This window comes from Galendromus occidentalis, unplaced genomic scaffold (genome assembly GCF_000255335.2).
Source record: "Galendromus occidentalis unplaced genomic scaffold, Mocc_1.1 scf7180000077496, whole genome shotgun sequence".
In the NCBI taxonomy this organism is placed as follows: domain Eukaryota; kingdom Metazoa; phylum Arthropoda; class Arachnida; order Mesostigmata; family Phytoseiidae; genus Galendromus; species Galendromus occidentalis.
In genome coordinates, this window is record NW_003805484.1 from 649,647 (window position 1) to 676,593 (window position 26,947).

At 50.8% G+C, this 26,947-nt stretch overlaps 3 protein-coding genes across 3 annotated transcripts; 1 reads left to right on the top strand and 2 right to left on the bottom strand.

Annotated features, from left to right (window-relative positions):
• Window positions 1-1,762: 1,762 nt before the first annotated feature.
• Window positions 1,763-3,179, bottom strand: Phb2 (prohibitin 2). The gene is made up of 2 exons (XM_003746379.1): window positions 2,580-3,179; window positions 1,763-2,359 (listed from the first exon to the last, which is right to left on the bottom strand). The coding sequence occupies exons 1-2, from the start codon at window positions 3,048-3,050 to the stop codon at window positions 1,949-1,951; spliced, it is 882 nt and encodes a 293-aa protein (XP_003746427.1). The 5' UTR covers window positions 3,051-3,179; the 3' UTR covers window positions 1,763-1,948.
• A 646-nt stretch (window positions 3,180-3,825) lies between these two features.
• Window positions 3,826-7,609, bottom strand: LOC100905837 (inactive serine/threonine-protein kinase TEX14). Its single transcript, XM_029112346.1, has 7 exons — window positions 7,599-7,609; window positions 7,135-7,292; window positions 6,512-6,850; window positions 5,901-6,338; window positions 5,321-5,757; window positions 4,946-5,223; window positions 3,826-4,142 (listed from the first exon to the last, which is right to left on the bottom strand). Exons 1-7 carry the CDS (start codon window positions 7,607-7,609, stop codon window positions 4,052-4,054), a joined length of 1,752 nt encoding a protein of 583 aa, XP_028968179.1. The 3' UTR covers window positions 3,826-4,051.
• LOC100905985 (FYVE, RhoGEF and PH domain-containing protein 2-like) lies at window positions 7,608-23,870 on the top strand. Its single transcript, XM_029112347.1, has 19 exons — window positions 7,608-7,707; window positions 13,189-13,429; window positions 13,938-14,183; window positions 14,839-14,979; window positions 15,160-15,358; window positions 16,992-17,304; window positions 17,808-18,025; window positions 18,933-19,028; window positions 19,139-19,287; window positions 19,804-19,960; window positions 20,127-20,265; window positions 20,434-20,639; window positions 20,949-21,133; window positions 21,329-21,443; window positions 22,609-22,743; window positions 22,939-23,109; window positions 23,256-23,387; window positions 23,520-23,677; window positions 23,822-23,870. The coding sequence occupies exons 1-19, from the start codon at window positions 7,608-7,610 to the stop codon at window positions 23,868-23,870; spliced, it is 3,150 nt and encodes a 1,049-aa protein (XP_028968180.1).
• The last annotated feature ends 3,077 nt before the right edge of the window (window positions 23,871-26,947 follow it).

Sequence of the window (26,947 nt, forward strand, 5' to 3'; positions counted from 1 at the left end):
GTCCGCGATTCGTTCGCGATGGAGCTGGGTGTTTCTTCTCTTCAACAATTCAATATCGGGACGTCCACTCTGCCTTATCAGTGAATGTCCGCACTCGTTCCCTTATTGCTCTTCGTACTTTTTGAACGACCGCAACAATCCGAGGAAATGATTCTCCTCTGCGTCGGGCAATCTTCCTCCGCCTGGAGTTGGACGAGGAAAATACCTCGAATGACCCTCGCCACGGTTGCCTGGGAACGCAAGGATCAGAGAGATTTTTCCTGGGGGAACTGAGGAAAGGACCTCGGACTCGCGGTCAGGAACTAGTTCGTGGATTTGGACCTGCGTCAAGCCTCCCGCCGAGCCCTTCAGACGAGAACCGAGTTTCAAATATTCACCAGGCCAGCCGGCGTGCACGGAAGAAAGAAAGGACTATATAGCGTCTTGACGGCTTTGGAAGTCTTTGTATAGGCCATTCCATTGATACTCCGTTCTTTGCGAAGAGAAGGAGCCGTTTTGAATACAGAGCGTCCTCGAGAGCTCTTGAAATTAATGACGGTGGTGGAGGAAGCGGCGGAGAGTACGAGCACTTTTATTTCGCCGCTCCCCTTTAACAAGCGCTCGCCAGAGCGGCGGAACTCGTTGCCATCGCTCACTTGTAGTACACGGCGCACCACGGGGGCCGGAGGGGCAGGAACGGCAAACTTTGCGAACTAATTACTAGGGTGAGAAAGGCAGACATCGCCACCCACCATCCCTCGGCTCAACAAACTATCCGAGCCGCAAGGAAGCTCGAGAGCCAGAGCTCATCGAAAGCAAAATGAGCTCCAAAGCCTTCACTCTTCGACGTTACGTCCTTGAGAAGTTTACACTCAGACTCGAGAAGTTCATCCTCATGGATACCTTGGAACCCCAAGCTCATGCCCATTGAGGGGGTGAGTCTCAAGTCGAGACTATTATTCAAGACCTAAACCGCAGTCGATGCTCACGAGAGCGATTCGAGATCCGAGATCGCAAGCGATTGAGGTTGGTGAAGACAGGATGATAAATTATCCTCCGTGAAAGTGCTTGAGTCAATGACGCGGGAAATCGTCGCAGCCTACGGTTCACCGACTCTGGTAAAAGCTCGATAAAAAGCTTTCCGAAAGTTTTCGCAACATACAACAGTCCTTCCTCGGAGGACGAGGAAAAACTCGGAACATGTCCAAGAACTGTGAGCCCAGAGCTTGTTCTTCTATGATCTTCCTCTGTCTTTTGGAATTGCTCATTCCCCTCAATGACCTGAGCCGAGGGAAGGCTCCCAAGCCCTCAGCCCATGCTCCGGATCCTGCGAGATAGTTCCCCTTATATCCAGCCGTGAGCCATGAGTTCTGAAAGGGTTTACGCAAGCTTCACGGCAGCGGCCTCGAGAGCTCTCCGGTAACGAGCCGTGCGGAAGGTCCCTATGTCAGGCTCCTCGGTGGTCTGAGCTGCGATTCTCCGCTCTCTTTTCCCCCCTTCTATAAAACTTCCAGCCCCCACAGGCGTCTCCTGAGGAGCACGTCTCCGAGAATCGCGGACGCTGCAGCATCGGATCTTTTGGAGAACTTATCAGTTCATCATTAACGCCGAGTTCGATTTGCCTTCAGTCGCCTTGAGACTGAGTGGGATACCTCATGGATTTCAGTTAGGTGATTGAAAGGGAGGTGGTGAAATTCCTGGGGACATTTGACGGATGTCCCCAAGCCTCGAACATGACGAATTCAGAATGTTTTTTTTCTCAATTCCTACAAGAGACCTGTCGTTAAGTTATATATCAAAAGCATTTATTCGCCATTCATACAAATCCTACATCTAAGGGGTAGCAGAGCACTACGCTAAGGCCAGACTTGAATGAATCAGGAAACCTAAAATCCAGAGTGCTTTGCGAGACCCCGGATCGGGACACTTTCGGTTGTGTCGAGCGCTCCTTGGGAATCTCCCCGATCGCTCACTTCCTCCCGACCTTCTTAAGATCAAAGTTATCTCCGGAGATGTTCAGCATCAAAGCCTGAGCGTCGAGGTAAACACGGTTCTGGCTCTGGGAGATTGTCTTAGCGATACTTTGTGCAGCTCGGAACTTCCTCAGCTGCAAGTAGCCCGGATTCGTCGTGATAGCTTCACCGATGAGTTTGGCAGCGGCGGCTTCTCCTTCAGCGTGGACGATCTTCTGCTGACGTTCCTGTTTAGCCTGTTCGACGGTGAAAGCCGCTCTCTGGGCGTCTTGCTGCGCTACTTGTTTCGCTTCGACAGCAGCTGTGTACTCCCGGCCGAACGATAGCTCCGTGATGGCAGCGTCGTCGAGAATGATGTTGAAATCGCGAGCGCGTTCCGTCAACTCCTTGCGGATCAGCATCGAAACCTGAAAGACGGAGTTCTCGATCAGTGGATGAGCTATTGATCCCCGAAACCATTCGGACGTGTCCCGAAGGATCCTCCGCTTCCATCCGGCGAGCTGATGCAATTCATGAGCTTCTTCGTCCGGGAAAACGGGTCACGAGGCTTCTCCTCAGCGGAGGATTTCCCGAGATGAATTACCTCTACCTCCGACACTTCAATATCTGATACTACTGCGCACTCACCTGCTGTCTCATCGTGATGAGCTGAGAGGCGTTGAACTTGGCCACCACCGACTTCAGAACTTCGTTACAGATTGAGGGGAGCACCCGCTCATCATAGTCTTGACCCAGTGTACGGTACATCGTGGGTAGGCTTGAAGCATCGGGTCGGGACAGAACACGGAGACCGATGTTCACCATTTGCAAGTCCTTCGATCCGGTCGGGGACGAGATCTTTCTCGGCTTACTACGGATATCGTAGATTATCGGATACTGAATCCATGGGATTCGGAAATGAAGTCCCTCAGGGTAGATCTCATCTTTCACACCTCCGACTCTTGAGAAGATGATCGCGCGATGACCACCTTCAACTGTATACACGGATTGACTCAATCCGTACGCGAGACCGCCGGCAGCAGCAAGAAGTTTCAGGCTTCTCGGCGTTCCGCCACCATGAGACATCTGATCGGCCATTTTCTTGAACTTGTCCGCCATTTCGCACGCGCAACTGTTGAACTCGAAGGCAATTAGCAGTCGAAAGGACTCTCTGAGAATTTGCGAACCGGCGAAACTCACAAACGCGCACAACACACCACGAGGGTTGTTAAACGCTGAGAATAGGGAGGCACTAAGAGCTGAGCGGGCGGCCGCTTCGCTCAAAACGAGAGATCACTCCGCGGTACGGTGCCTCTACCTACGAGAACAGGCCGCGCCCGAGGTCACCACAGATTCCTTGTTGCCGGCGCAGCGCACGTCGTGTGCTCAGGGAAAGACACAGCATCTTCTGATTTTACTTCCAATTTTATTATCGACTCGATTAGGTAACGTAATGTCGCGAGCCCGATTCGCGGATGATTTCCGCGCGGAGAACAACAAGATCCCGGAACTGGTTCAGCATTTAATTGACTTTCAGGTTCAAACAGGAATCGCGCTAACAGACAGGATCGCGCAGAGTACGCTTTCCTAGTCTCGATTCCTAGTGCTCGATATTGCTGTGAAAGGCACTCCGTGCATCGGGATCTATATTAACATTTCATCGTCACGGCCTCTTTTTCACAATTTGTTAGGAGATCTGCGCTTGGGATCTTCGACTTGGCGAGACTACAGGTTGAATCATTTCTCGACCAAATCGAAATTAGAAGACACTCGGAGTACATTATTCGTCATTTGCGATTAAGAACGGAGAACTCTTCAACTCTTTTCATCCATCCATCGAACCATGGCGTTGCTCCGACACGATGCCCTTAAAGAGACCCACGAGTTTGTGAACAATGACGTTCGGAAGTGAAGCGTGAGCCCTTATGCCGTAATCGGGAAGGCGAAACGGAGACCGTTCCGATAGGTTCGGAGAACGAAGCCAGACTCCATGGTCTCCAATCACGAGATCCCGCAGCAATGTTCATACCTCGATGCTAATTAAGCGGCATATGTGCGATTCGGATTACATGAGCAACTTAAATTATCAGACCGTGAGATCATCGAGCGAGTGACCAGCATTACCTCCTGCTTGATCTCTCGAACGCTTTCTTGGGCTCTTCAGGACTCGAACCGAATTTGATCCACTCCATTCTGCACACTTGGAGCGATCTGGAAAGGAAAGCTCTGCATAAGGGAATCGTCGACTTCATGCCTGCGGTTCGGCTCGAGTATTCGAAATACCGCGAAGTTCTTACACGAAGTTCCAGGTCTTCGATAGAAAATAAATGTCGAGAATCGCTCGAGTTATGTTCAACGAGGCGTTCGGAAACGTGGAACCTCAGCGATCTCGAGGCACTCACGAAACAACCGAAAATTGCGTCTTTCCCAAGGGGGATGGCTCTACCAGAGGGCCGAATGATCTCGAATGAAAGCGCTGATTATGAGATGGCTCGCTATCGAGGCAATACCGTCAGATTCGAAGACAGGAGCTTCCCGTCTTTCATTGCACATAGATGCGAAACCGGGGACGCTGAGTAGCTGTCACGAATTCCTCCGCAAAAAGTCGCTCCGCATCGGGCCTCCAGTGAGTTCGAGGCCGATCGATTCGAGGAGCGCTCGGCGCTTTCTGAGGCGCACAACACAATCCGCTTTAAGTTCATCGAGTTCGAGCTTTCGGAGATAAATACCGCCTACGCACTCATTCGGTGAACTACTTTTTAGCCTAAAAGAAACTTGCCTCACTAGTCTTAAAAATCTTCTCCAAAGTTGTACCCGCGATAGCCGAGTGGAAATGGCCGGTACAACTGGTCGACTCATCTCCACTTGACTGCTGCTGATTCTCCGACCGCATTGGCGCTCCGTGGATACAACCAGCTCTGAACATAATTTCACACGCATTTATTTTAGAGGGGGATTCCGATCCCCCGACTTATATGTGAACCGCGAACTCCAATCTAGATTCGGAAACTTGCTTTGGGGTGGAAGATACGGCATCTGCCGGATTTCTCGGAATCTGTACGGTGGCGGCGGACGACGATGTGTCCATTGTGTCCTCGTCGGGTTGCGAGGGCGCTTCACTATCGTCGAAACTCGAGTCCCGTATGTAAGGCGGCGGAGTCCGGAAGGAAGAACGCATCGAGAACGATTTTTCGGTGATTTTCTTTCGATTTGCCACCACGACCTTCCTATTGGCCGTGCCAAGGGCTTGATACAGGGCGTCGAGGTCCACGATACGTTGACTGGGTGACGTCTGAGCGCAAGAAGGAATAAGGAAGTAGGTCGATGAAATTAGGAAGGTACAACTATGGGAAAACTATACCGAGGCTGATCAGGAATCTTCCACTTACCAGTAGGCCCGTCCTGACTAGGGAAGCTAGCGGCTCCGGCACTTGCGGAGACAACTCGAGGCTTTTCTTGGACCCGACGACGAGTTTAAATACGCTCTCGACGTCCTTGTCCTCCCAGGGAATACCTCCACTGAAAGCCTCCCAGACGAGAACAGACATTCCGTAGACATCCGATTGTTTGACCGGAACACATTTACCGAGAATTTCCGGCGCAAGCCAATGGTAATAATATTCCTGTATGGCCTCGTGGGTTATGGAGAACTTGTGTGATTCATGAGATCTGTTCTCGTTGACCATGTACTCGAAGCCGCCTAGCTTCGCCTGGTACGGTGAAGTTATGGAAACAATGTGCGGATTTAGGCAGCTGTGAATGAAGCCCGAGTTGTGTACGAAGAGCACGGCTTCGCAAGTCTGTTGGAGGAAAAGGAGCAAGTTCTCTGAAAGAAGAAGAGGCTCTTGCATTAAACATAGTGCTCCTTCATGTAGATGGGTCAACACCGGGGCTCAGAAGCCCAGAGGCTAGATTCGCACCGGCGAACAGCTACTCAAGTATGCACCCTTTCATTAATCCATCGCTTACCAGTGGTCAGCTGAGGATAGTCTTTCGAGTGTAGCACGTTGTACAGGCTTCCGAAATGAATAGCTTCGTACACAATGTAGGCATCTTCCATGTTCTGTATGGGAGATACGGCCAGCGGCCACAGATAATTCGGGTGCACGCTCAGTTTCCGGAGGTTTTCTATTTCTTGTAGAATTATGTCGCTCCTGAATCCCTTGCACACGAACGAGTTCACGGTCGAACGTTTCGCGGTCACTTTCATATTGCCCCAGTACATCGTTTGGAAGACGGTCATCGGTCCGGCCCATGCCGTGCGCGCGTCATCCGCTATGAACAAGAGAGTAGACGACACCTGCTGGATGTGGGTCGGAACCCCGACCGCTGATCCGTGCTGGTAGACACATCCGAAGCCGCCATCCGTGACCAGTCTCTCGGTGCACCACTCCTTCCGCTGACTTCCTGTAACCGAAGAGGGAACAACACACAGTGAATACGAGTGTGGCCACGAAAATACATATATTCGACGAGCATAGGGGTCTTCCGGCGGTCCCGCCCCCTCGATGGGAATAAATTGTTGAATAAGGGATGGAATGTCCGACCGCATGGACGGCTAGACGGCGGTCGATTCTCACCAGTTGACAAACGCCGTTTCAACGATGAGAGGCCATCAGCCGAGTGTGTTGTGCGTTCGCCGTGGCCGTCTTGGAGTCGGAATGCTTTTGATCTCTTCCGAGATATGAAGGTCAGAACTTTGGATCTCTTCTGTTTGTCTTGACAGTCGTATGTGTACTCGTAGGGCGTCCGCCCCTCGTCGTCTCGGAGCCGGAGATCGCCTCCGCATTCGACAAGACACTGCAATATGGAAAGATGGCCTTGTCGACAGGCGCAGTGCAGAGCACTCATCCCGCCGAGACATCTGGTGTTGGGGTTGGCTCCGCGAGCGAGCAAGAATTGCACAGATTCGATTTGGCCTGCAAATAATGACCGGGATGAGGTCTCGGGCGGATACGCCACTGAGATCACCGAGGAGACAGAGTACTCGCTCCCAGCAATTTCTCCGCAGTGATTGTTTTTCCACCGGATCTCACTCTTCGGAAACATAGCAAGAACAAAGTAATCATACGACAAGAATATTCGCGTGAAGTCTTGTCCGATGGTCGTCGCTGATTCGAGCGAGAACAGCTGCCGCAGCTCACGACGAGTCTAGATTCTCAAATTGAACGGGGTGCGGAATTGAAAAGAAAACGTTATTTACCCGATTCCACAGCTAGGTACAGCGACGTGAAGCCTCCGACCACTGAATCAATATTGTAACCTTCGTTGAGCAGTCTTTCGAGAATCTTGATCTTGTTTGCCTTTGCTGCGTCGTGCAGTTTGTGTCCTGCCATTTTCTCCCACAGGTAGGTTGTCACTCTCACAATGAAAAAAAATTCTGCTCCGATTCAGCAAGCGGCAGCGCGCCACCATCGGCGAAGGCGCGTTCAATTTGAGAGTGTTATGCTATTGTTTATTTCACTGCTAGAGGAAGAGAGAGAGCGCGCGGCCGTACACATGTGCTGTGTTTCAAAATAGCGCGCGTTCCTCCTCTCCCCACCCACGAGAGTTTCCGCCGCAAGTGTGACTGACGAGAGCACGGATGGATTTTACGAGGAGCCCACGAGACTGTGTCTGAGCCACTCAGCCACAGGCGAACACACGATCCGTACAATATCGCACTACCCGGCGGTCATGGGGGCGGCTACTCACGACTTCAGAGATATTCGTCGGCAACTGAGTAGCTTGAAATGGACCGATCGTCAGAATCTGCGATGGGACAAGGGAGTTCCCTGTAGGTTTCATCGATCTCAACCCGAAAACAAATGAACTCACCTCGGCTCCGGACGCGACTACGACCGGAATCGTAGCGCCAGACAGTCCTTGTCTATTGGTCACGAAACTCCATGTGAATTTTCGAAGGACCCTATTCGATGCATCCCGAATCCAGCGAAATCAGGAGATCAATTCTTTATCGCGATACCCCTAGAACCTTCAAACGTCGACGAGATCGACGATCATATCGGACCGTTGACGCGGAGCTCTCGCTGTTCGTGATCGCTGTTCCGTGTAGAGACGTGCGGATGCGACGTTCGGCAACTCGCCGGAATCTGTCACGTATAATTCTCACGCAGTTGTTACGTATTTTCATTGCCGTAACGGATAGTCGTACCGTGATTCTCTCCCGAAGTCAAATCACCCACGACATGAGGAAAGGGAAAGTCTCGGACCCTTACCGTCAACCGACGGTTCCGTTACCCAAAGTTCACCGGAGCATCAAATCCAGAAGAAACGTCGCGGAAGGCTGTATAATTCTTGGGTGAATTACTCGAAAATCTCCAAAAGTGAAATCGAACTTGGTGCCAGTGTGTAGGAAGGTGAATTCCACTGATTCCGAGATGTGACGGCCTGGAGTTCCCTCTATCGGATCCATATCCACAGATTTGAGACTTCTCTCGAGAGAGCGGTGCGACCGCGGCAACCTGTTTCTCACTCAGAAGAGCCGAGCCGTAGGTGAGAACCGATTCTGCCCAAGACGAAGTTGAAACGACCCCCGAGGAGTAGAGAATGCTTCTAGTATTCGCCGAGCTGTGCTAATTGATAGATAGATAGGTAAATACCAAGACACCCGATGTCTCGGAGATGCTCACTTGCGTGCCTCTAGATGCACGATTGATCGGTCGAATTTCCCTCCCCCCCTGACCTCGATCAGGCCTGAGAGGGGCGGTGATTTCACGGGGCGATCGAAGAGTGAATTCGAATCGCAGCGGATGAAAGAAGTCGTAATTCACCCTGGCCGTCTGGATATACTTTGCCGGTTGGGGATTAGGACGGACGAATGTCCGAAATGAATCCAGATCTGGGGTGCAATTTATGATGATTATTATCTATTGATGATAGAGAAGACTCGGATCTCTCCGCGGGCCTTCGGATTTTGAACAATAATAAGAGTTCCTGTAGTCTCTACCGAGTGGCTGATAGGGTTCGGGGACTGAAGTAGTGAATCGCCGCGATTGCTACCTCCGACGCCGCGCAACCTCGATAAGTGGGGCCGCGCGTTGGCTACCACATCGTCTCGCACCTTAGAAGGCTCCTCAATCGGATTCCAACTATGCGCTAGGGAGGCTCGTTTTCTGGTCGCTGCTTGCGGAGATGCCACTCAAATGCCGAAACATTGCCGTAATCGGGGCCAAGCGCTCATCTCATGGCCCAACTCCCACACGTTGATAACGCTGGTTGGTGGGCTCGATGTGCGGGAGGGCATACACTCCGTCTAACACAAGTCGGACATCTAAGATATTTGCGCTTATCCGGTTCGTCTTCGGAACCGCCACCGTTTAAAGGCTGAAAGTATTATTTTTTCGGGAGATCATTTTTATTCTGGGCTCCACCGTTTTTTTTTACGTGGGTGGATCCGCATTTTTTTATTATCTTCTTCTACGCCTGTTTTTTGGAATTCTTATCCTTTCGCTTCGGACGCGGAAAGGGCGCAGAATACGTACGGCATCGTCATTTCCTTGTTTCCATTGTCTCGATTGGGAATATTTCCACGGGGATGTTACTTGACTGTCGAAGATATAAGTTCGAGCGCCCTTATCGAAGACTCGCCCTTCTGCTAAGATTTATCGATTCTTCGCTGATCCCGCGCGGGCAACACCGCGGGACTCTTTTAATGAAGTCTGCCGTCGTGGACGCATTGGAACAGAGTTGAGATTGAATCAAGAGGGATGGACTTCTAACAAATGCCTACTGATGGTCAGAAGATCAGAAGATCGACCCTTCGGACGCCTCCTCGCCCATCCGGGGACGATATTGCGGAACTTGGCTAAAGCTACAAAAATCAATGTCAAAACGGATGGAAGGATCGTGGTATATTCACTTACCTATATTTGTTTAGATCATAATCGATGCATACACACCCCGCGATTGAGATCTATCAATCGAATGGTCGATTCTGTGAGGCGCGGTGTTTCGGCCAGCCCCTCCGGTCACCATTATTTCATCAAGTGAAGTCGCCTTGGCAGACACAGATGCCATTCAATGCACGCCTGCTCGCTGTTCATACATGGATGCCTCAACATTCACGCCTTAACTCGCGCATCTGTGTAGAGTTGGTGTGACCGGATCAGACTCGATCATCGATCGTTCGGATCCATTACGGTCTCGCTGGTTGAATTTTTCCGAGTCAGTGGGGAGGAGTGGGTGCTTGCGCGAGGTCTTCCGAAGGTGACCCCTGCGAGAATCTTCACGGGTACCTTGACGGACACCCTATCGGACAGCCCCGCTGAACCCCATGTGCCGCAGGAAATGAACCGAGCGGTGGTAGATTCGCCGTAGCCGCGGAAGTGAGGCCCGCGGTCACACGCTCGCTGCCTTACGCCGAGGGAGCCGAGCCGACGATCTGGACGGGTTGGGAAATGAATCTGACACCAGAGGGTCTCTGTAGAATCACGATGCTTCGTCCACCGAGCCTCCTCTTTGCGAAAGAGGGATTGTCCGGGCCGCATGATGTCGGTTGGGGCGCCAACGTCAGTCAATCTAAACTCACGAATTTACGGAGACCGTATTTTCCACAATGAGAGGGACAAGAGCGACTGAGTGCTGGATGAGCGTTACTCTGTTCTCCGGAAAACGGAATACGCGCCAATCTCATAGACCATAGACAGATTTCGCATTATCCACCACCAGAATCGGGTTCTGAATCCGATTATCGTCACGACCGGGTACGAGCCTGGCTGCCTACTCATTCTTCGTGTTCCGCGGTGCTTGATTTCTCTTGACTAACACAAGCTTAGAAGATTCCACGTTTCGCCGAGAATAGAGACCGACCGCCGAACAAACACGCTTGTCATGGACCGTCAACAGCGGCGGCGGCCGTCACAAGCCCAGGCACAAGAGAACGTAGCCGCGAGCAAGAAAGTACCACCAACACCTCCGCATTCTTGGATCGTGCGTGACTTTGCTTCGGTTCATCGGCTTCTGGTGCCTCTCGGGCCATAGAAAGTTCTGAAAGAAATCGACTCACGTGCTAATTGAGCTCAATGGGCTAAAAAATATCTGAAGGTTGTCCGCTGAGGACGTCCTGGATTGATTTCGAATTCCACCTGCTAGCTGAAGAGGCCTAAATTGTAGAAAGCGATTTTCAGTGTGCCGAGGAGTAAATCCGATCCTGCTGCTCCGCTGGGTCCGATCTCATAATCTCCTTGATGGCTCGCGAGATGTCTTGATTCAAAATCCCAGGCCCTCTTTCTCAACTGAGACACTCGGTTTTCTACCTGTCTGTCTCGTTCCTCGTCACGGAGGTCAGTGAACTTCGGGAACGGCTCGATTACGAAGTCAGATTCCGAATTCAGAATAAGACGAGCGGAGGTAGCGCACTGAGATATCAAACGTCAACCTCCCCGCGGGAAAACGCAGAAAGCAAATTCGAAGCGACATGGCCCAAGCGAACGTTTTCTCCCTTGATGAAGTGGGAGTCTTTTCTTCTGCCCAGAAAGCATGGTCAAAGAAATGCGAGATTCTCAACCCTGGTCCATCGATTCGAACAGCAAAATACAGGGACACTCATTCTGCCCCAGGCCGGAGAAAAAGCCTTGCCAAGACAACACGCGAGTCACGTAATGAGAGTCTAAAGCAAAGTCGTCATAGAGCCACGTGACTTGAGCAGAAACTGTCCTCCCCCGACCTGTTGATCGTATTCGTAAAGTACTGTGGAGCGAACATTCGAATCCGACAAACTCCCTGCGTTTTTATTCAAATCTGATCCTCAAGGTCCCGTCACGGGCTCTGACGTCCAAAACCGAGGAAGTGTCGGCCGCTCTCTTCCCGGTCCCTCCTCGACGCAATGCGGACATTAGGGAGCCCAACCTCGCTGCGCGGATTTTCAGGATGAGTTGTTCCTTAATTTTCTCTCTAAGCCCCGAACTCATGCATCCGTTGATGTGCGCCCGGGGAACGTTTTGAGCTTTTCCCTGAGCCGCGAGCAAGCGAAAGCGCACGGGCGCATGCGATCCCCTGTCGCTCGCGAGCACTTCAGTGACGTCGCGAACAACGCACAAAGCGTAAACGCCGGAAGATCACAGCCCAGTCGGAAGGACAGATCGGGATCGCTCTACTCGTCGTTACAGAACACGATTGATGCGACGACACATCTGATTCCCGTCTGCTCTCTTTGATGACGTCGGCCGTTCGCGTATGGTTCGCGTACGCTTCCGGACCGTATTCCGTTCGCGGCTTTCTTTTGGAAGCGCTTTAGCGAAGATTTAACGCCGGAGCGCGGGAACAGAAACGGCAGCGGTAGCTCAGCGCTCGCGCTTCATTCATTGCGTCCGTCGCTCATCGCCGCTCTTCGCCTCGTCTTCTCGGTTTTCGCTGTGGGGCGTGAAAACGTATGCCTTGATCGGCGGTATCCTGACCAAGTGGAGAAAGTCACTTCGTTGATTGATGCCCTCCTCGATGACGTATTCGCTGAATCCTCAGATAAGACTGCCGTTCTGGTCCAGGTGTGCGACATGTAGGCAGAATATATAGCCGCTCGGAAGATCTGGTATTCTGTCCGGGTGGACAGAATCGAATCGAGTGAAAGCTCCGATGAGGCCGTTGTGAGCAATTCAGATTTATTTTCGTGAAGCTTCGCCCAAACGCCCGCACTATGGTCATACGGTCAGATCGTGGCTTTCTAACCACCTCCGCAGAAGTTGCCGCTTGGTACTTCTCCGCTTTGTGGGAGTGAAGACGAGCCGGTCGCGAACACAGCTTACAGAACCAGGTCCACCACTATGATTCCTGGATCGGGAACTCGATCTGATCCTCTCAAGTCAGACAGTCGGTCGGTCAGAATAAAGAATTCGCGAGGCTGGACGACACGGAGCGGATTTGAAAGAATACAAAGATCGCGATTCTTCGCACTTCTGTTCTTCTGATCGTCCCGAATGAGCGGAAACGTTGTTCGTATGAATATGAGATTCTAGGTGATTCCCGTCTCGCCCCGGGATGGCTCACAAAGCAAGAAGATATCATAGCGTGTAGCTTCCGGAAAACGCTATATATACGCCACGCTATATATACTGTTTATCCAAGAATGATAGTTGTTGCCCGAACAAGACGAGACGTGCCATAATTTCGGCTCGGGGTTCTAACTCCTGATTGGAGACTCACAGAGAAGAATGTCGGGAACTTCCTTGTTCGTAGAGCCCTGAACCCCTCTACGGTGTCTGAGGGGTCGAATTCTTTCATGCATTCGCCCTCTCTAATTTTTTTCTTCTCTCCATTTCAGGCTCAATGGCCCCGAGCTCCGAGGTGGGCTCGCCCGCCTGTGGCCCGGGAGCCCGTAGCTCATCACCTTCGTATTATCCCCGTCCTCGGAATGAAGTCGCGATCCGACGCACGGCTTCGCGTCTGTATCGGAGACGTCATAGAGAAAACCTCGAGAGAGAAGCAGTAGATCCGAGTCAATCGAAGAAGAAATCGAGAGCTAATCGATTAGGAATCAGCTTTAAATTCAACGGGAGGTCGAGGTTCGTTCATTGAGTCGTAGAAAATTCTCAAGTCGAGAATCTCGCTTCTTGTTTAGCTGAGGGGGGATTGGCTCATGGTCCGACCGAATTCCCGACGAGAGTCGCGGGGCGTCTATGCTTGTGTGGGACCATCGCCAGCGGTGGGGTGAGGGGGTATTGAGAGTGGAACGAAGAATAATATTGGAGTAAGCCCATATCAGAGGGTGGGCTTGGGGAAGACTGTTGCGATTTCCACACAGAGCCCCCAGATCAGAATAAAGAGTCAGAACAATGAACTTCTCTTGCGAATATTCTGCGCAAGGAATCTCGGATGCATACCCCTGGGAACGGTTGTGTTCTGATCGACCCTTCCGGTGCGTGCGCGCTCGAAAATCTGGATTTCGCAGCATTCCTTCGGACGCTCAAAGTTTCCAATGCATATGAGAGAGCGGGTTTTATGCATGAGTTTTGTCCCAATTGTATGCTTCCATTTCGACTGACGTGGCATCCTTTGTATCTCCATCGCCAGGTCGCTTCAGCGGGGTACCGTGCCGTCAATAAACGACGATCCTGAATCTCTCCAGCTCATCGGATTCAGGAGGGTGAAAGCTAGATCTCACTCTGCTGAGGACTCGAGCCCTTCGAGGAGCATATCATCTGAAGATAGCGGCAGAGATCAAGAAGAGCTTGAGGAGAAGCCAGCCGTCCATCAGAACGAAATGGAGCGACAGGAGAGCTTTCGGAAACTAGTCAAGGATTCCCGTGAATGGTTAAGGTTTGTTTCTCTATTTTGCTCGCCTGAGAGAGAGCGTAGTCATCGTGGGACGCCCCGCTCTGAAAGGTTCATGGGGTACGATACGGCACAATTTTTCGGATGGCCTCAAAGAACTGCGGAATCGAAATATGATGGGGATACGAATTTCGATTCCACGTTGCTTAGAGAGCAAAAGCAGTGGTCTTCGGAGAGCAGATGTTCTTCCAATAATTGCCCCTCATCGCTCCATGCCTTTATTCGAGCAAAAGGAATCAAGCTCGGAATTCCGCGCACGGAGAGATTCCCTCTCAAGTTTCGAATCTCAATCGTCTCGGACCAGGAGGCATTACTCGAATAATTCGGGGAGGAGGAGAACCGATAATTCTGTTGCAACCCGGTGATTTTCACGAAGGATCACCGCGAAAGGGATGATGATCCAAGCGAGAAAGATTCCCATGCTTCTGAGTCGGATATCGGAGTCTAAACGGGAAATTCTCGGAGTTCAAAATCCAATTTCTGGCATCATGCCGATACATTGTGTTTTAGTATTCTCATCCCGCTAGCTTTCGGAGCAGTGTGCAGCAGCTGGTCCGGATTCGGAAGTTTTCGGCTCATCGACCGGAGCCAATAGGAGCATCGATGTGGATGCCCTTGAGTTAATAAAGTTGAGTTTCAGGTCCGGGATTAGCGATGGAGAGCTCTGGAGCCCATCGGAACAGATGGGGAAATTCTTCGAAGAAGCTCAAACCAAATCCAGCGAATCATCCAACGAAGAGTTCGCTGAGTTCATACAGCGCAACCGAGAATCATTCAATAGGTGAGATTCCAGTTTAGGGGTGAGAATCGTTCTCTCTCTCGGTTGACTTGAAAATCTCAGTCTATGCTTACGGCGGTGCGGAGGCTGTTCGAGGAATGCGACTTCATTAGTTCCGAGCTGAGCCAGGACGATCGAAGAAAAAAGACATGGGATTCTCAATCGCGTCGGAAATCTTTCCAGACTTCTCGAGACGCGAGCTTCTGGCACGAAACGCCTCGTGGATCGAGACAGCGGGATCTTCACCGAGCAGGAAGTTCAAACTGGTTCTGCCTCTTCGTCTTCGACGAACTCGAGTTCACGATCGTCGCAAGCCTTCCAACGGCACATAAGAATGGTCAAGTCCACCTCACATGACGCACACGAACAGTCTGTTCACAAGGTATGTTGTTCGATCTTCTTCCCGTCTCCGATGGCAATGACGACCGAGATGACCTCTAAAACAAATCAATCAATCCCTTTATTCCGCCGGAGCCGAGACTGGAACATTATTGCGAATTTAATCGTGACCTTATCGGGCAAGCTTCGTCCTGTGTCTCGCTCGCTCACGGAGAACGACAAAAATGTTATTTCCATGTTCGTGTCCGCATCCATTCATTCGGCGCATGGTACCCGTAGTACAAATGAAGCAGTACCAAGATCTGGAGCGGACATTTGGGGCTCTCTTTGTTGATTGAGCAGCTGTCAAAGAAGTTGATGATGAATACGCCTAATTTTCTCAGTGGGCTGGTTCCTCCCAGCAGCTAGAATTCTGCGTCGGAACGAAATGCAAGGTTCTCGCATGGCAAGATTGAATGGCAAGATTCTCCTCGGCAAGGGTGGACCCCCCCTCCTCGCTGCGGGCTCCTCCTGACCACAGAGTTTCTGAGGACTGCAGCGAATCTCTGACCGAGCATCTCGAGACGAACATTTGTGTCGGTGCAGCCCACAAACGGGAACGCGATATTGCGTCGCTCCTTAAGCACAGACAAATAACGAAACGAGTTCGTGGGCAAACAAACACACTCCTGCTCGTGCCTCAGGACGGACTCTCGTTGCCCGACCGGAAATTTTCAACGTTCCACAAAAACGCGGTGCTCGTGATAGGCCACCAAGTCTCTTGGGAAGCCGATTGAGAAAGCGACCGCTCGTACGGGCGAGCCAACGGGGCCTCGGAATCGCTTCCGAACACGAAAGTTGCCCGTGTGGACCCTATGCAAATCGTTCGGCGTGCACATGCTTTGCGCAAGATTATGTTCCGAGCTCGACGTTGCTCGCGGCGGAGGAAGACTTTTTCCGGGCCTTGCATTCTCCTCCGGGTCCATGCCCCTCGAGAATTCGTGCATCTTTTTCCTTCTTCCGCCAATCCCGCTCGAGCGGAGTGAGCTCTCTGACCCTCTCTGGTCGTCGAGAAGGTTGGAATCGAGTTCGTGAGAAATGTAGAGCTCATCCTGGAAAAAGTCACAGCTCCCCGACTCCGTGCAGCAAGAAACAGGTCTATCCAAGGATTCGTTCCGTTTTTTTCTGTTCCTCCGACTCCCTGCGAATATCGGGGAACCCGTCGAGTCCGTGAGGAGGCGCCTGTCGGCGCCGATACAGAGATTGACAGGTCCCGGAACGAAGACTTTCTCTACTTCCGATCCGTAGCAACCTTCGCCTCTCGTATCAATCAGTTCGTGATCCGTCCCTCGGGGGTTGGACGTTCTCGTTGTCTCGATGCATGAGGTAATCAAACCAGAACTGCTGGTAGCACACCTTTCACGGATAAATCGTCTAATCCCCTGAGGGATATTCTTCTTCATCGAGAAGATATTCCCCGTCCCGTCGAGGGTCGAGATCCCTTGCCTTCGGCGAGTACCTGGCGGCCTATACGTGGAAACTTCCCCTATACGATATTCATCACGTATCCGCTCCGAGTCAAAGACTCGCGCTGCAGATTGAACAATTGAACCTCCCGTCAAATTGAACGAAAACGTCGGCGAGCCTCTCTATGAGCTGCTCTGCTTCGGAGCATATTCAGAGCCTTCCTGTTTCAGGTGTCTGCCGTCCACCGCACCGAATCGCAAATCAAAACTTCGGGAACGCACCCGGAATTCAAAACAATCATTGAGCTCAATGGCGACAACAATAAGCCTCCGGATTTCCAAATGCGCCCGGACAGCCTATCGATGGCTTCGTCTGAACCACAGTTACGCGCGGCTATACTCAAAAGACCGCTATCAGAGTTCCCGACTCGTTTCCCCCCGATGTCGCCCCCTAATTTACCCAATAGGATGTCGACTGGCTTCGATGCCAACATGAGTTCTTCGTATCACTTCAGCACTTCGCGGAGCCGTTTTCAGTACTGCGGTGAGTCGCAAAGCGCGGTATCGTTCCTCGAACGGGTCCGTGAATTTCGCAGCTTTTCCCCATTAGACATTAAACCGCAGGAGTCCGCTGATTTATTGCCCCGCGTAATCGAGAGAACGTTACCAGCAGAGAACGTACATGCTTCAATTTTTTTCGCCATTCCTAGTACGCAATGCGAACGCCTTCCCAAGTTTGGGATGCGAGTATTCACTATAATCTTGGCACGGGTCCACTGCTCTATACCGGAATAGCGATCCCAGTGGTCACAGGTTCTGATGCATGCGACATTTGTGTTTTCTGGACTCAGAGAATAATTCAATCGATCCCTCCCACCTCATCAACGCATCTGGGAAGCTTCGAGTCTATGTGAATCCTAAGAAGAGAATTCCGCGAGCATCTCCATGAGCCAATCTGCGATGATGATCCTTAGTCTCATTTAGTTTTTTCAAAACCTAATTGCCTAGTGTTTTCTGTGAATCTAATAGCTCTTCGGTCTCCCGCAGGTGAGACAAACACTTTCAAGTTCTCTACGGAACATGTTTCATCGTCGTTCTCCGAGCAGGGTTATGAGAGCGTAAGTGAAAGCGAAGATGAAGAATCTGTGGACGTCGATTCGGCGTCGGAAACCTCATCACAAACGGAAAGGAGTGAACTCGGTTCGCAATCCACCGTTTCGAACGCGCCTCGCAGCGAATCCTGCGCCACTCTCAACGCGGCCGAGGTAAGGCCTCATCCTTCATCAAGCCAGAATGATCTCAGAATTATTCAATCAGTCTTGAAATAGACATATGGATCAAGCATTCGGACTTATTATCTCGAAAACATGTCGGGAAACGTGTCAGGCCAACTTTTCGCACGGGACGCGCGACCGATGGAATAACCAATGCCGCCGCACTGCTGATAGTACCCGGCGACTTTGCATCGAATTCTTCAGCGCCCACCGGACCCAGAATTCACAGACTGTGTGCTGAACGGCCGAATGCCGCCCACCGGTTTACTTCGATTATTATTGACGTCGATGCAGGCTTCTGAAGGATCGTTGAGATTTTAAGCGAGGAATCCGATGCCGAGCTCCTGATCGTCGAGGCTTGCTTTTGAGCTTGACTACCTTGGACGACTGAAGTATTTTGGAGCCCTTCGAAATTAGTGGCGGATAAAGTTCCGGGAGCGGAAGTACTAAGTGTTGTCGAGGTCGACCAGCGCGTACCCAAGTCCCGTAATAAAGGAAGAAGACAACGAGCGAAAATATGTGATTACGACGAACGACTTTCTAGAGATGTTCCAGTTTCACCCAGGCTTCGCTTTACGTCGGGCGATCAACTGTAGGCTGTTTCTTTGAGTGGGTTGAGCGTTGCAAGAAGCCAGTTGCATCTAATTCGCTCGATTGTTGATGATTCCATCGACGTAAGCTGTGGGCTTCGCTTCCAGCATCGCACACGCGGATATCGACGTTTCAACCGTCGCGCGGTAGCCCTCCTCGGGTCTTTCGTTATCGTCGCCGTAGTCCATGCAGCGCGGAACGGGAGTCGCGAAAATTTCTCACATGCTGTAGTCCTCGTTCTATGGACAGTGAATTGAGTTACGAGAGTGGTTCATGAACTCACGTCTCTCTTGCGTTTGTTTTTCAGAATCAACAGAAAACGCAGAACGCTCTGAGAGAAATAGCCTACGAACTTCTCTCGACAGAGAGAACATATGTCTCAATTTTAACGCTTCTCGATCAGGTACGCCTCACGGAATCGAGATCTCTGAATTCTCCCATTCTTGTTCCGGTGTCGCTAGAATGATCTTCGAACTTGCGAGAGTCTTATCCGGATGCTCGTACACGTTCCAGGTGTTTCACTTTCGGGTCGACCAAGAGAATCGAGCAGCTCCGATGTTCTCGCAGGAGGTCATCACCCAGATGTTCTCAAACCTCAAGTCGCTGTTCAAGTTGCACAACGACTTCGTGCTCCCGAAGTTAGAGGAGCGGCTTCAAAATTGGTAAGTTCATAGATTCCCCCGAAAGGAGGCATGAAAGCTTGCGCTAAAGGAGCTCCATAACGGGAGGGGAACAGGGCAGGGAAGAAGGGAGTTTAGGCCCTGGTTTAGACACCCTCGAGAGGGAGAGCGACTCCTCCCGACCTGAGTCTGGAGTAGGATTGATTCAGGGGTCTGCTTGGGAATTTATTCGATCCGTTCGTCCAAGACCCAAGCTCCGGGCCGGGGCTCGGATGCTCTGGGCGGGAATTCGCGCTCATGTAGGTGCTTATTAAGTCAGCCACCAGCAGCGTCGTTGTTCGCGTACGTGTGGGACATTCCAATTGAGCCTTTCAATCGCACCCACATCGAATCCCCTATATTTTCATTGTTCTGCAACTTATTCGCCGGGCCTCAGCGATTAGAAACTCCGGCTCAATCAATTCGATCGAGAACAGAGCCGGGGAACCAATCGGACACTATCGAAGCCGATCACGATTGGAACATCTTCGCTCGCTAATCCGGTATTTCCAACCACAGGGAAAACAATCCACGCATCGGTGATCTCATGCGTGAGCTGGCTCCCTTTCTGAAGATGTACACCGAATACGTCAAAAACTATGACACTGCCATGCACCTCATTGGAACCTGGTACCAAAAACAGCCTCGCTTCGCAGCCATAATGGATGATGTTCACGTGAGTTTCGGAGATTTCCGTTCACGGAATTTCCTCAAATCATTCCAATCATGGTCGGTGCACCCTGGATGTTGAGGTGTGCATATATAAACACGATAATTAAGACTTCCCAAGGTCCTCGCGGAGATCCCAGTCCGTCTTCATTCAGGTGCATCTCATATTTCAGAGTATGCCAGAGTGCGGGAAACTCCAGGTTTCTCATCACATGTTAACGCCTGTTCAGAGAATTCCGCGGTACGAGCTCTTGCTGAAAGAGTATTTGAAGAAACTGCCCGACGATTCCCCGGATCGAGAAGACACAGAAAGTAAGGAGACTAAGCGCTTACACGTCCCTCGCATCATATTTATCACCATTATCTATCGATACATCAAATTAGCTAACTTTGTCAGACTGCGACACGTCCGACAGTGAGCTTCTCCCTCCATCCGAGTCGCACCCCGGGGACTCCAATCGAATTTTTCTCCATTTGCAGAGGCTCTCGAACTTGTTGCGACGGCAGCCCATCACGCAAACGAAGCGATGAAGAAAATTCACAAATTCAAGAAATTGTTGGAGATTCAAGATCTTGTTGGGGGTGTCATCGACCTCGTGAGTCCGTCGAGGGAGTTGCTCAAGGATGGGAAAATAAACAAAATATCTGCTCGGAGCGGTGATACGCAGGAAAGACATTTATTTGTGGTGAGTACAATCGACACCGGATCATCCAGATAAAATACGAATAGCCCTTGCTCAATTCGACGGCTAATTGATAGGGGCAGTAAGGACAACATCATACTTGGCGATGAGATTTCCCGGGAGAGAGTGAAAGAGGGAGCTCCATAGCTCGAACGTAAACCTCGGTCGATCCCTCCAAATCTCATCCATGTCCCGGGGATTTGGAGCCGATGTCCGTCGTTTATTCGCTTTTGAATGAGGAACATCCAGATGTCCCTCAATAAATATTTGTCGCCCTAACCACAATCGCTTGCTAAACGGAAGCTTTTGCAGTTTAACGACTTACTCGTACTGTGCAGTCAGAGACTGATTTCACAGCGAGTTGTATCAGGCCCTCTATATCGAGTAAGAGCCCGTCTCGAGATGGATGGTCTCATAGTCGAAGAGGGGGACAACTTGGAAACGCCCAATTCGTTCTACGTTCGGAACACCGGCAGGAGTATCGAGCTCTGCACACAGTGAGTACGGTTTCCATCACCTTCATAATTCGGTGACGTTAGAGTCTATCGAATGTCAAGGGTCATTCTTCATCTTCCGGATGTCTGGCAGCGATTCGATTAGGCTCGGCACATCAATGGGAAATGAGAAAAAAAAATCGCTGCTCCTGAACCTTTCCCCCTCGAGGCGACGTCGCTCACTCGTCCTCTTTTCAGGAACTCGGATGAAAAGCTTGAATGGATGCAAGTGTTGGCGAAGGCCGTCCACGATTTGGCTCAGAAGAAGAGCTCACTCAAGGTGCAGAGAGATTCGGAGGAGTGTGATGTGAAGGTACTAACCGTGCTTGACGTCGGACACTTGAGCCTTCCTAATTTCCTTCCAAATCAGTCCCGAGTGTCCCGTGTTCAGCTGCTTTACGCTCATCGTGCTGTGATATTAGGCTTCGACAGCTTCGCTTCCGGGTGCGGCGCTTGTTGCCCTCCCTCTTTCCCCCTTAGATGTCGATCCTCGACGAATATTCAGGGCAGCCCAAGATACTGCGGCGGAGCATTGATTGCGATATTCCGCGGAAAGCTGCGACGCTGAGACATTCTGCGGAGATTCGATGCATAGACATCGGAATCTTCCACCAATTGCCAGGAGAGCACAGAAATGATTCTCTCCCTCTGTTCGCTCCGCATAGGAGCCGGTACAGACTGTCGAACTGAGATTCCAATTACGTGCGCGTAGGGACCCATCCAACTCTTCGGGGTATTATTCGCGTGGGGTTTCGATTCGGAGTCAGCGGTAGGACCGAGAGGGGGCGCGACCGCCTCCGTGTCCACTTCGAGGTCAGGTATTGGGGGTCCGGTACCGGATCTCGATCGGCCTTCGCCCGAGGTGTCCGGAGACGGGGAGGGTGGTCAGGTCGATGTTGACAGAGGCCCGAATGGGTACCGCGGGCTTCCCGGAGGAAACCCAAACCTCGGAGAAGCCGGTCGCCGGTTTCGAAACAGCGACGTTTGGTAAGACGTCAATGTGATTGACGCAGAACGGCATGCTGTGTACAAAGCGCTACAACGACTCCTCCCTACGCCGACGCTCAAAAATCTCGAGAAGAGTCCTCGAGTTGTCTGTGGGGCGCAGTCTCGCGCTAAATCGCGGCCTCGGCAGGCGCATCCGTGCATTAGCCATATCCGTTCCCCTTTCTCGAAAAAAGGAATTTCGGCGTCCTGCCCCTAGGAGTGCTCGGCGAGCAATCGCCAACCCCAAGTCCAGAACGAGATCCATTTGCATGTCATAGCGTTTTCGCTCATTTTTCTCGCTCTTTCGTTTTCGATACATTGTCCAAAGACCTTGAGATTTGGCATTTCCGCCTCGCTCTGTGAATCTGATTGCTTCGATCGGATGATCACGAGGAGGAGGAGTCGAGATGAATTGCCGTCGAGTGAGCGTGGCTTCCGATAAACGTCTCGAATGGATTCTGACTGAAAATTTCTCCTGACGTGATCCACAGAGTCCGGATAGTTCCGAGTTGGGACTCGTCGCCCCACGCTTGGTGAAAAGCGATTCTGTGAGTCACTGCATGAACTGTGCGACGCCGTTCTCAGCGTTCGGGAGATGGAAACACCACTGCCACGCTTGCGGAATTGTGAGTATGATTATTCCCTTTTATGATCATCGAAATTGGAATCAGAGTCGGAGACCGATGTTGTCGATCGACATCGAATCAAAAGTTGTATTGGAAATTCGTCCCGTCTCATTCAGATGAGGTATTCCAGCGACGGGATTCTCTCCCGTCGAGCATCCCCGAAAACCACGATTCTACTCATTCTTATCTCTTCAGGTTGCGTGCAGAAAATGCCTCTCCAAGAAAATGCGTCTCGCCTACGACTCGTCCCGAGTTCTGCGAGTTTGTGATCGCTGCCATAAGCTGCTCATACAGAGTGGCCAGCTGTCGCATGCCAATGACGAGAACAACGAGAAATCACAATTCAAATCGCCGCCTGACTCTCCGGTACGATACATCGACAGCATCGGCGTCTGTCGAGAACGCTGAACTACGCTCAACAATATTCTTGTCAATTGCAATCGAGTCATCTGCCTGTGTGAAGTCCTATCTCGAGCTCTGGACAATTGTTTATCCTTGAGGGTTCTTCGCAGGTGCTGCCTCACGCCGACAAGGCAGTCATTAGCGGATACTTGAAATTACGAACGAACGGACGATCGACCTGGTCGAGGAGATGGTTCGCGCTGCAGCCTGACTTCGTCTTGTACTCCTATAAGTCACAAGAGGTCGGTTCAGGAGAAGAACCGGCTCGGGAGTAATCCTTATACGAATTCTCGGATTTTCTCATCGAGTAACCACAACTGCGAATTTACCCATGTCACGACTTGAGTCGAGCTGAGCGTTCTTCCTTTCCCCAGGACAAGTTGCCGTTAACCTCTACGCCGGTACCAGGCTTCTTGGTATCCCTGCTCGAAAAAGGGGATGCAGTGGACCCGAAAATTCCTCACACATTCAAACTGTTCCACGTAAAGAAGTCCTACTACTTCCAAGCGAATGACGGTGACGAGCAGAAAAAGTACGTACTAACGAAAAATCCTAACCTCATCATACCCGCATTGTCCAGGATAGCTCATTGTTTGATCGATCCCTCGCCAAGAGCGATTCCGGGATTTTGCCGCTCGCGAGCGATCGCTGCGACTAAGCGGATATCTTTCCCCAGGTGGATTAGTGCCCTGGACCAGGCCTCCCGCGCGGAAGACCTAGTTTAGTGAGAAGCAACATAATCAAAGGCCAGTCAGCCAGAAAGTCAGCCAACGTAGTCCGCAATGTTGCACTTGGAGCTGGACTTCGGCGTCAGTTTACTATACGATTAAAAGAATACCCCGTGAAGTGCAGCTCTCGGGACAGCGCTGGAGCGAGTCCGCATGAGGAATTGGGGTGAGGAAGGCGGAATGCTGGAAAGTCTGACTGAATCGGGAGAATACTTGTAACAAGAGCAAGTGCTGATCAAAAGGCACATTTCTCTCGATACTCTTCCAAATTCACCCTCGCCATCCGAGTGACCTCCAATTCGGAGAATGATATGCTGCCTCGACTCAGAGGTGCCAGCACGGAAATCATTGATCTTCGCTCCATTTCCCCGAAAGACGCAGACTGGCAGCTGAGATTGTTCGAGAATCTAGAACTAAGCGATGTGGTTGCTCCATTGTTGGCGTCACCGACTCCCAGTCGATGTAACCATGGTTTTGAGGGGCGTTAAAGATCATGCTGCCACAGGAACACCACTTTTTACTTGACCAACAGAACCTGGAGCTGCATCGTGCGGGGTTTCCCTTTTCAATAATTTATCGATGTTTTCGAAGTTGTCGGCAATCGCCTTGATATGACGATTTTTGTAAACCATAGATTCTTGAATTTGCTTGTCGAAACCATGAGTTGTTGCTCGTAGGAAGAATCGGCTCGAAATAGCCGAGCAGATTTGTCCTTTTTATTATTGCAAGAATATTTCTGCATTAGAGTGAACGGAAAAGAGGTCTGCTTCGCCACCAGGCTTTTAGAGGAGATGCGAAACCGCGGGTCACAAAACTGGACATATCATATCAGACAATTATTATTGAATTTAGGTGACACATTCTAGTATCGAAGATACACATATTTTTCTCAAGTTGAGTTCGCGATTGAGCGTTGGATTTACATTGAAGCGACTTTTTCGAGAAGTGTGTTCTGACTGAGACGATTCTCCCGGAAAGAGGCTTTAATCAAAGATTCGAAGGGAACGATATTCAAAGCATGGATTTCGATCACAGCGAAATGTCGGGTGAAACACAATCTTCTAGGGCCACCGAGTGTATGATTATAGTGAGAAGTGTAATTCATCAGTGATTTATTGGGAGCCATCAAGGGACTGATGGCAGGAGGACCGCGCTGCTAGATCAGAGTGCGATCGACATGGGAATGCACGTGTGAATGAAGAAAAATGGATGTTAGAAGGGAATTACCCCAGATAACGGATCCCACCCGAGAACGAATGCGTATCAGTGAAGCTGTGATCCGAATTTACGAATCAGATGATTTCGGGATCGAGAATCGAAAGCTGCCTACAGGCTCCGAATACTCGGTGCCGTCTTGGGTCCTATATTCGGGAAAGATCCCGAGCTCTCCACGACTATCGAGGATAAGCAAAAGGAAAATGTCGACGATTCCGTAGTTTCTGGCATTGAGCTCGTATGATCATCATCATCATATACATCATATACATAAACGAGAACTCGATAGAGTCCGGGATCGTGTGCTGAGCTTGAGTTGTGAGATCGTCGAGCTGTTTGAAGTTTAATTTGATGTTAAGGTGTCGAAATGATCCTCTAGTCGGAATTGTGTAGTGAGAATAAGAATTTAGGATGCAGCGGGAGCGAGACATAATAAGGGTGCGAACTTCGGCTCGCTCGCGAAATGGGCGACTGAAAGTCAGGGACATTCAAGCAAAACTGTAAATATCATAGATATTCACAGCAACAGGAATAAAAAACAAGTTTGAAGTATTGTTCGGATGTTAACTCCCGAGCAAAACTCGGAATTTAATGAGAGCACCTCCATCGAATGCAAGAGCGAGTCATTGACTTACTTGGCTGGGCCCTGATGCTTGGTGACCGCGGCTTTACGTTCGCCGTGGCATGGCATCCCAGCCAGGAACTCGCATGATCGTGCGACTTGCATATCATTCGCGAGCTGATTGGTGGTTTCCGCTCGCTGGAATGCTCATGATTACACTCCCACCCGCATTCCTCCTAATACTATTAAGAGGACGATGTTATTTTGTTATAATCTAACTTCAAGTGATTTCCATTTGCTTCAAAGTGAAAGTTTCGGAAACGTACACTCGTTAAAGGATCTTTTTCTACTCCGTTTTCTATCTATATTTCTTCAATTATCGCGAAGCATCGAGGATCGAAGTTTGGCAAGCGCCGCGGTCATCCACGGAGGTCTTCACGGCGCGGCGCCGAGGGAAACCTATGACAGGAGACCTCCTGATTACGGGGCCGGAAGCAATGCAGCCATGGTCAGATCTCCATGGAGAGGCATACAGTGACGTTTCCTCCATATGTATATGCACCTTCCTGGGCAGCCGCTGTACTGTAGCAAATCCCTCCGGTCGCGAACTCTGCGCCAGAAAAGGGCCATTAAAAAACGAACGGTTCAAATGTCAATCGGAGAGATTTTCTCATGTCAGGAGGACTCCGATTCGAAGAACAGAAGTCGAGTCAGAGGAGACATTGTTATTTCTTGGAGTTCTTAGACCTGTACATGTCTGAGCTGCCGGTCACCGTCGAGAAGACTGAGAGCAGTTCGACGTGGATGGAAGCACCTTACCAACAACAATGAAATTTCTCTATTCCGGAAGCATCGGTGCGGGGTTGAGGTTTGCTCGAATCTGATGACCTCTCATCCAACTTCCAAATCCCCGCAGTTGCATTGACGAATTTTGCAGCAGCAGAGGATATTTGGAAATCTCGAAAAACCTCTCGATACGCTCCGGCAAGTTCAGGGCAGCCATCGGAAGCCATGAGTGGGGTCGAGCGATTAAGGCTTCGGGGAACGGTACAGCTCCTCGCGGAATCAATCACTAATTTCCATGTATGAATATCTGAACGCGTAATTTATCACCACCCAGATAACACCAGCACATTTTACTATCTGACTAAGAAGTATTGCTCACACAAGCACATGGGACGTGGCGGAAGGCTTACCATGCGTGACCAAATATCGCTCGCAGAACGTTGTAGAATGTACGTTTCCCGTCGACGGCCGGCGGGCGCTTCTTCGGGCAAGGCCGGAGGGCCCTAAGTTG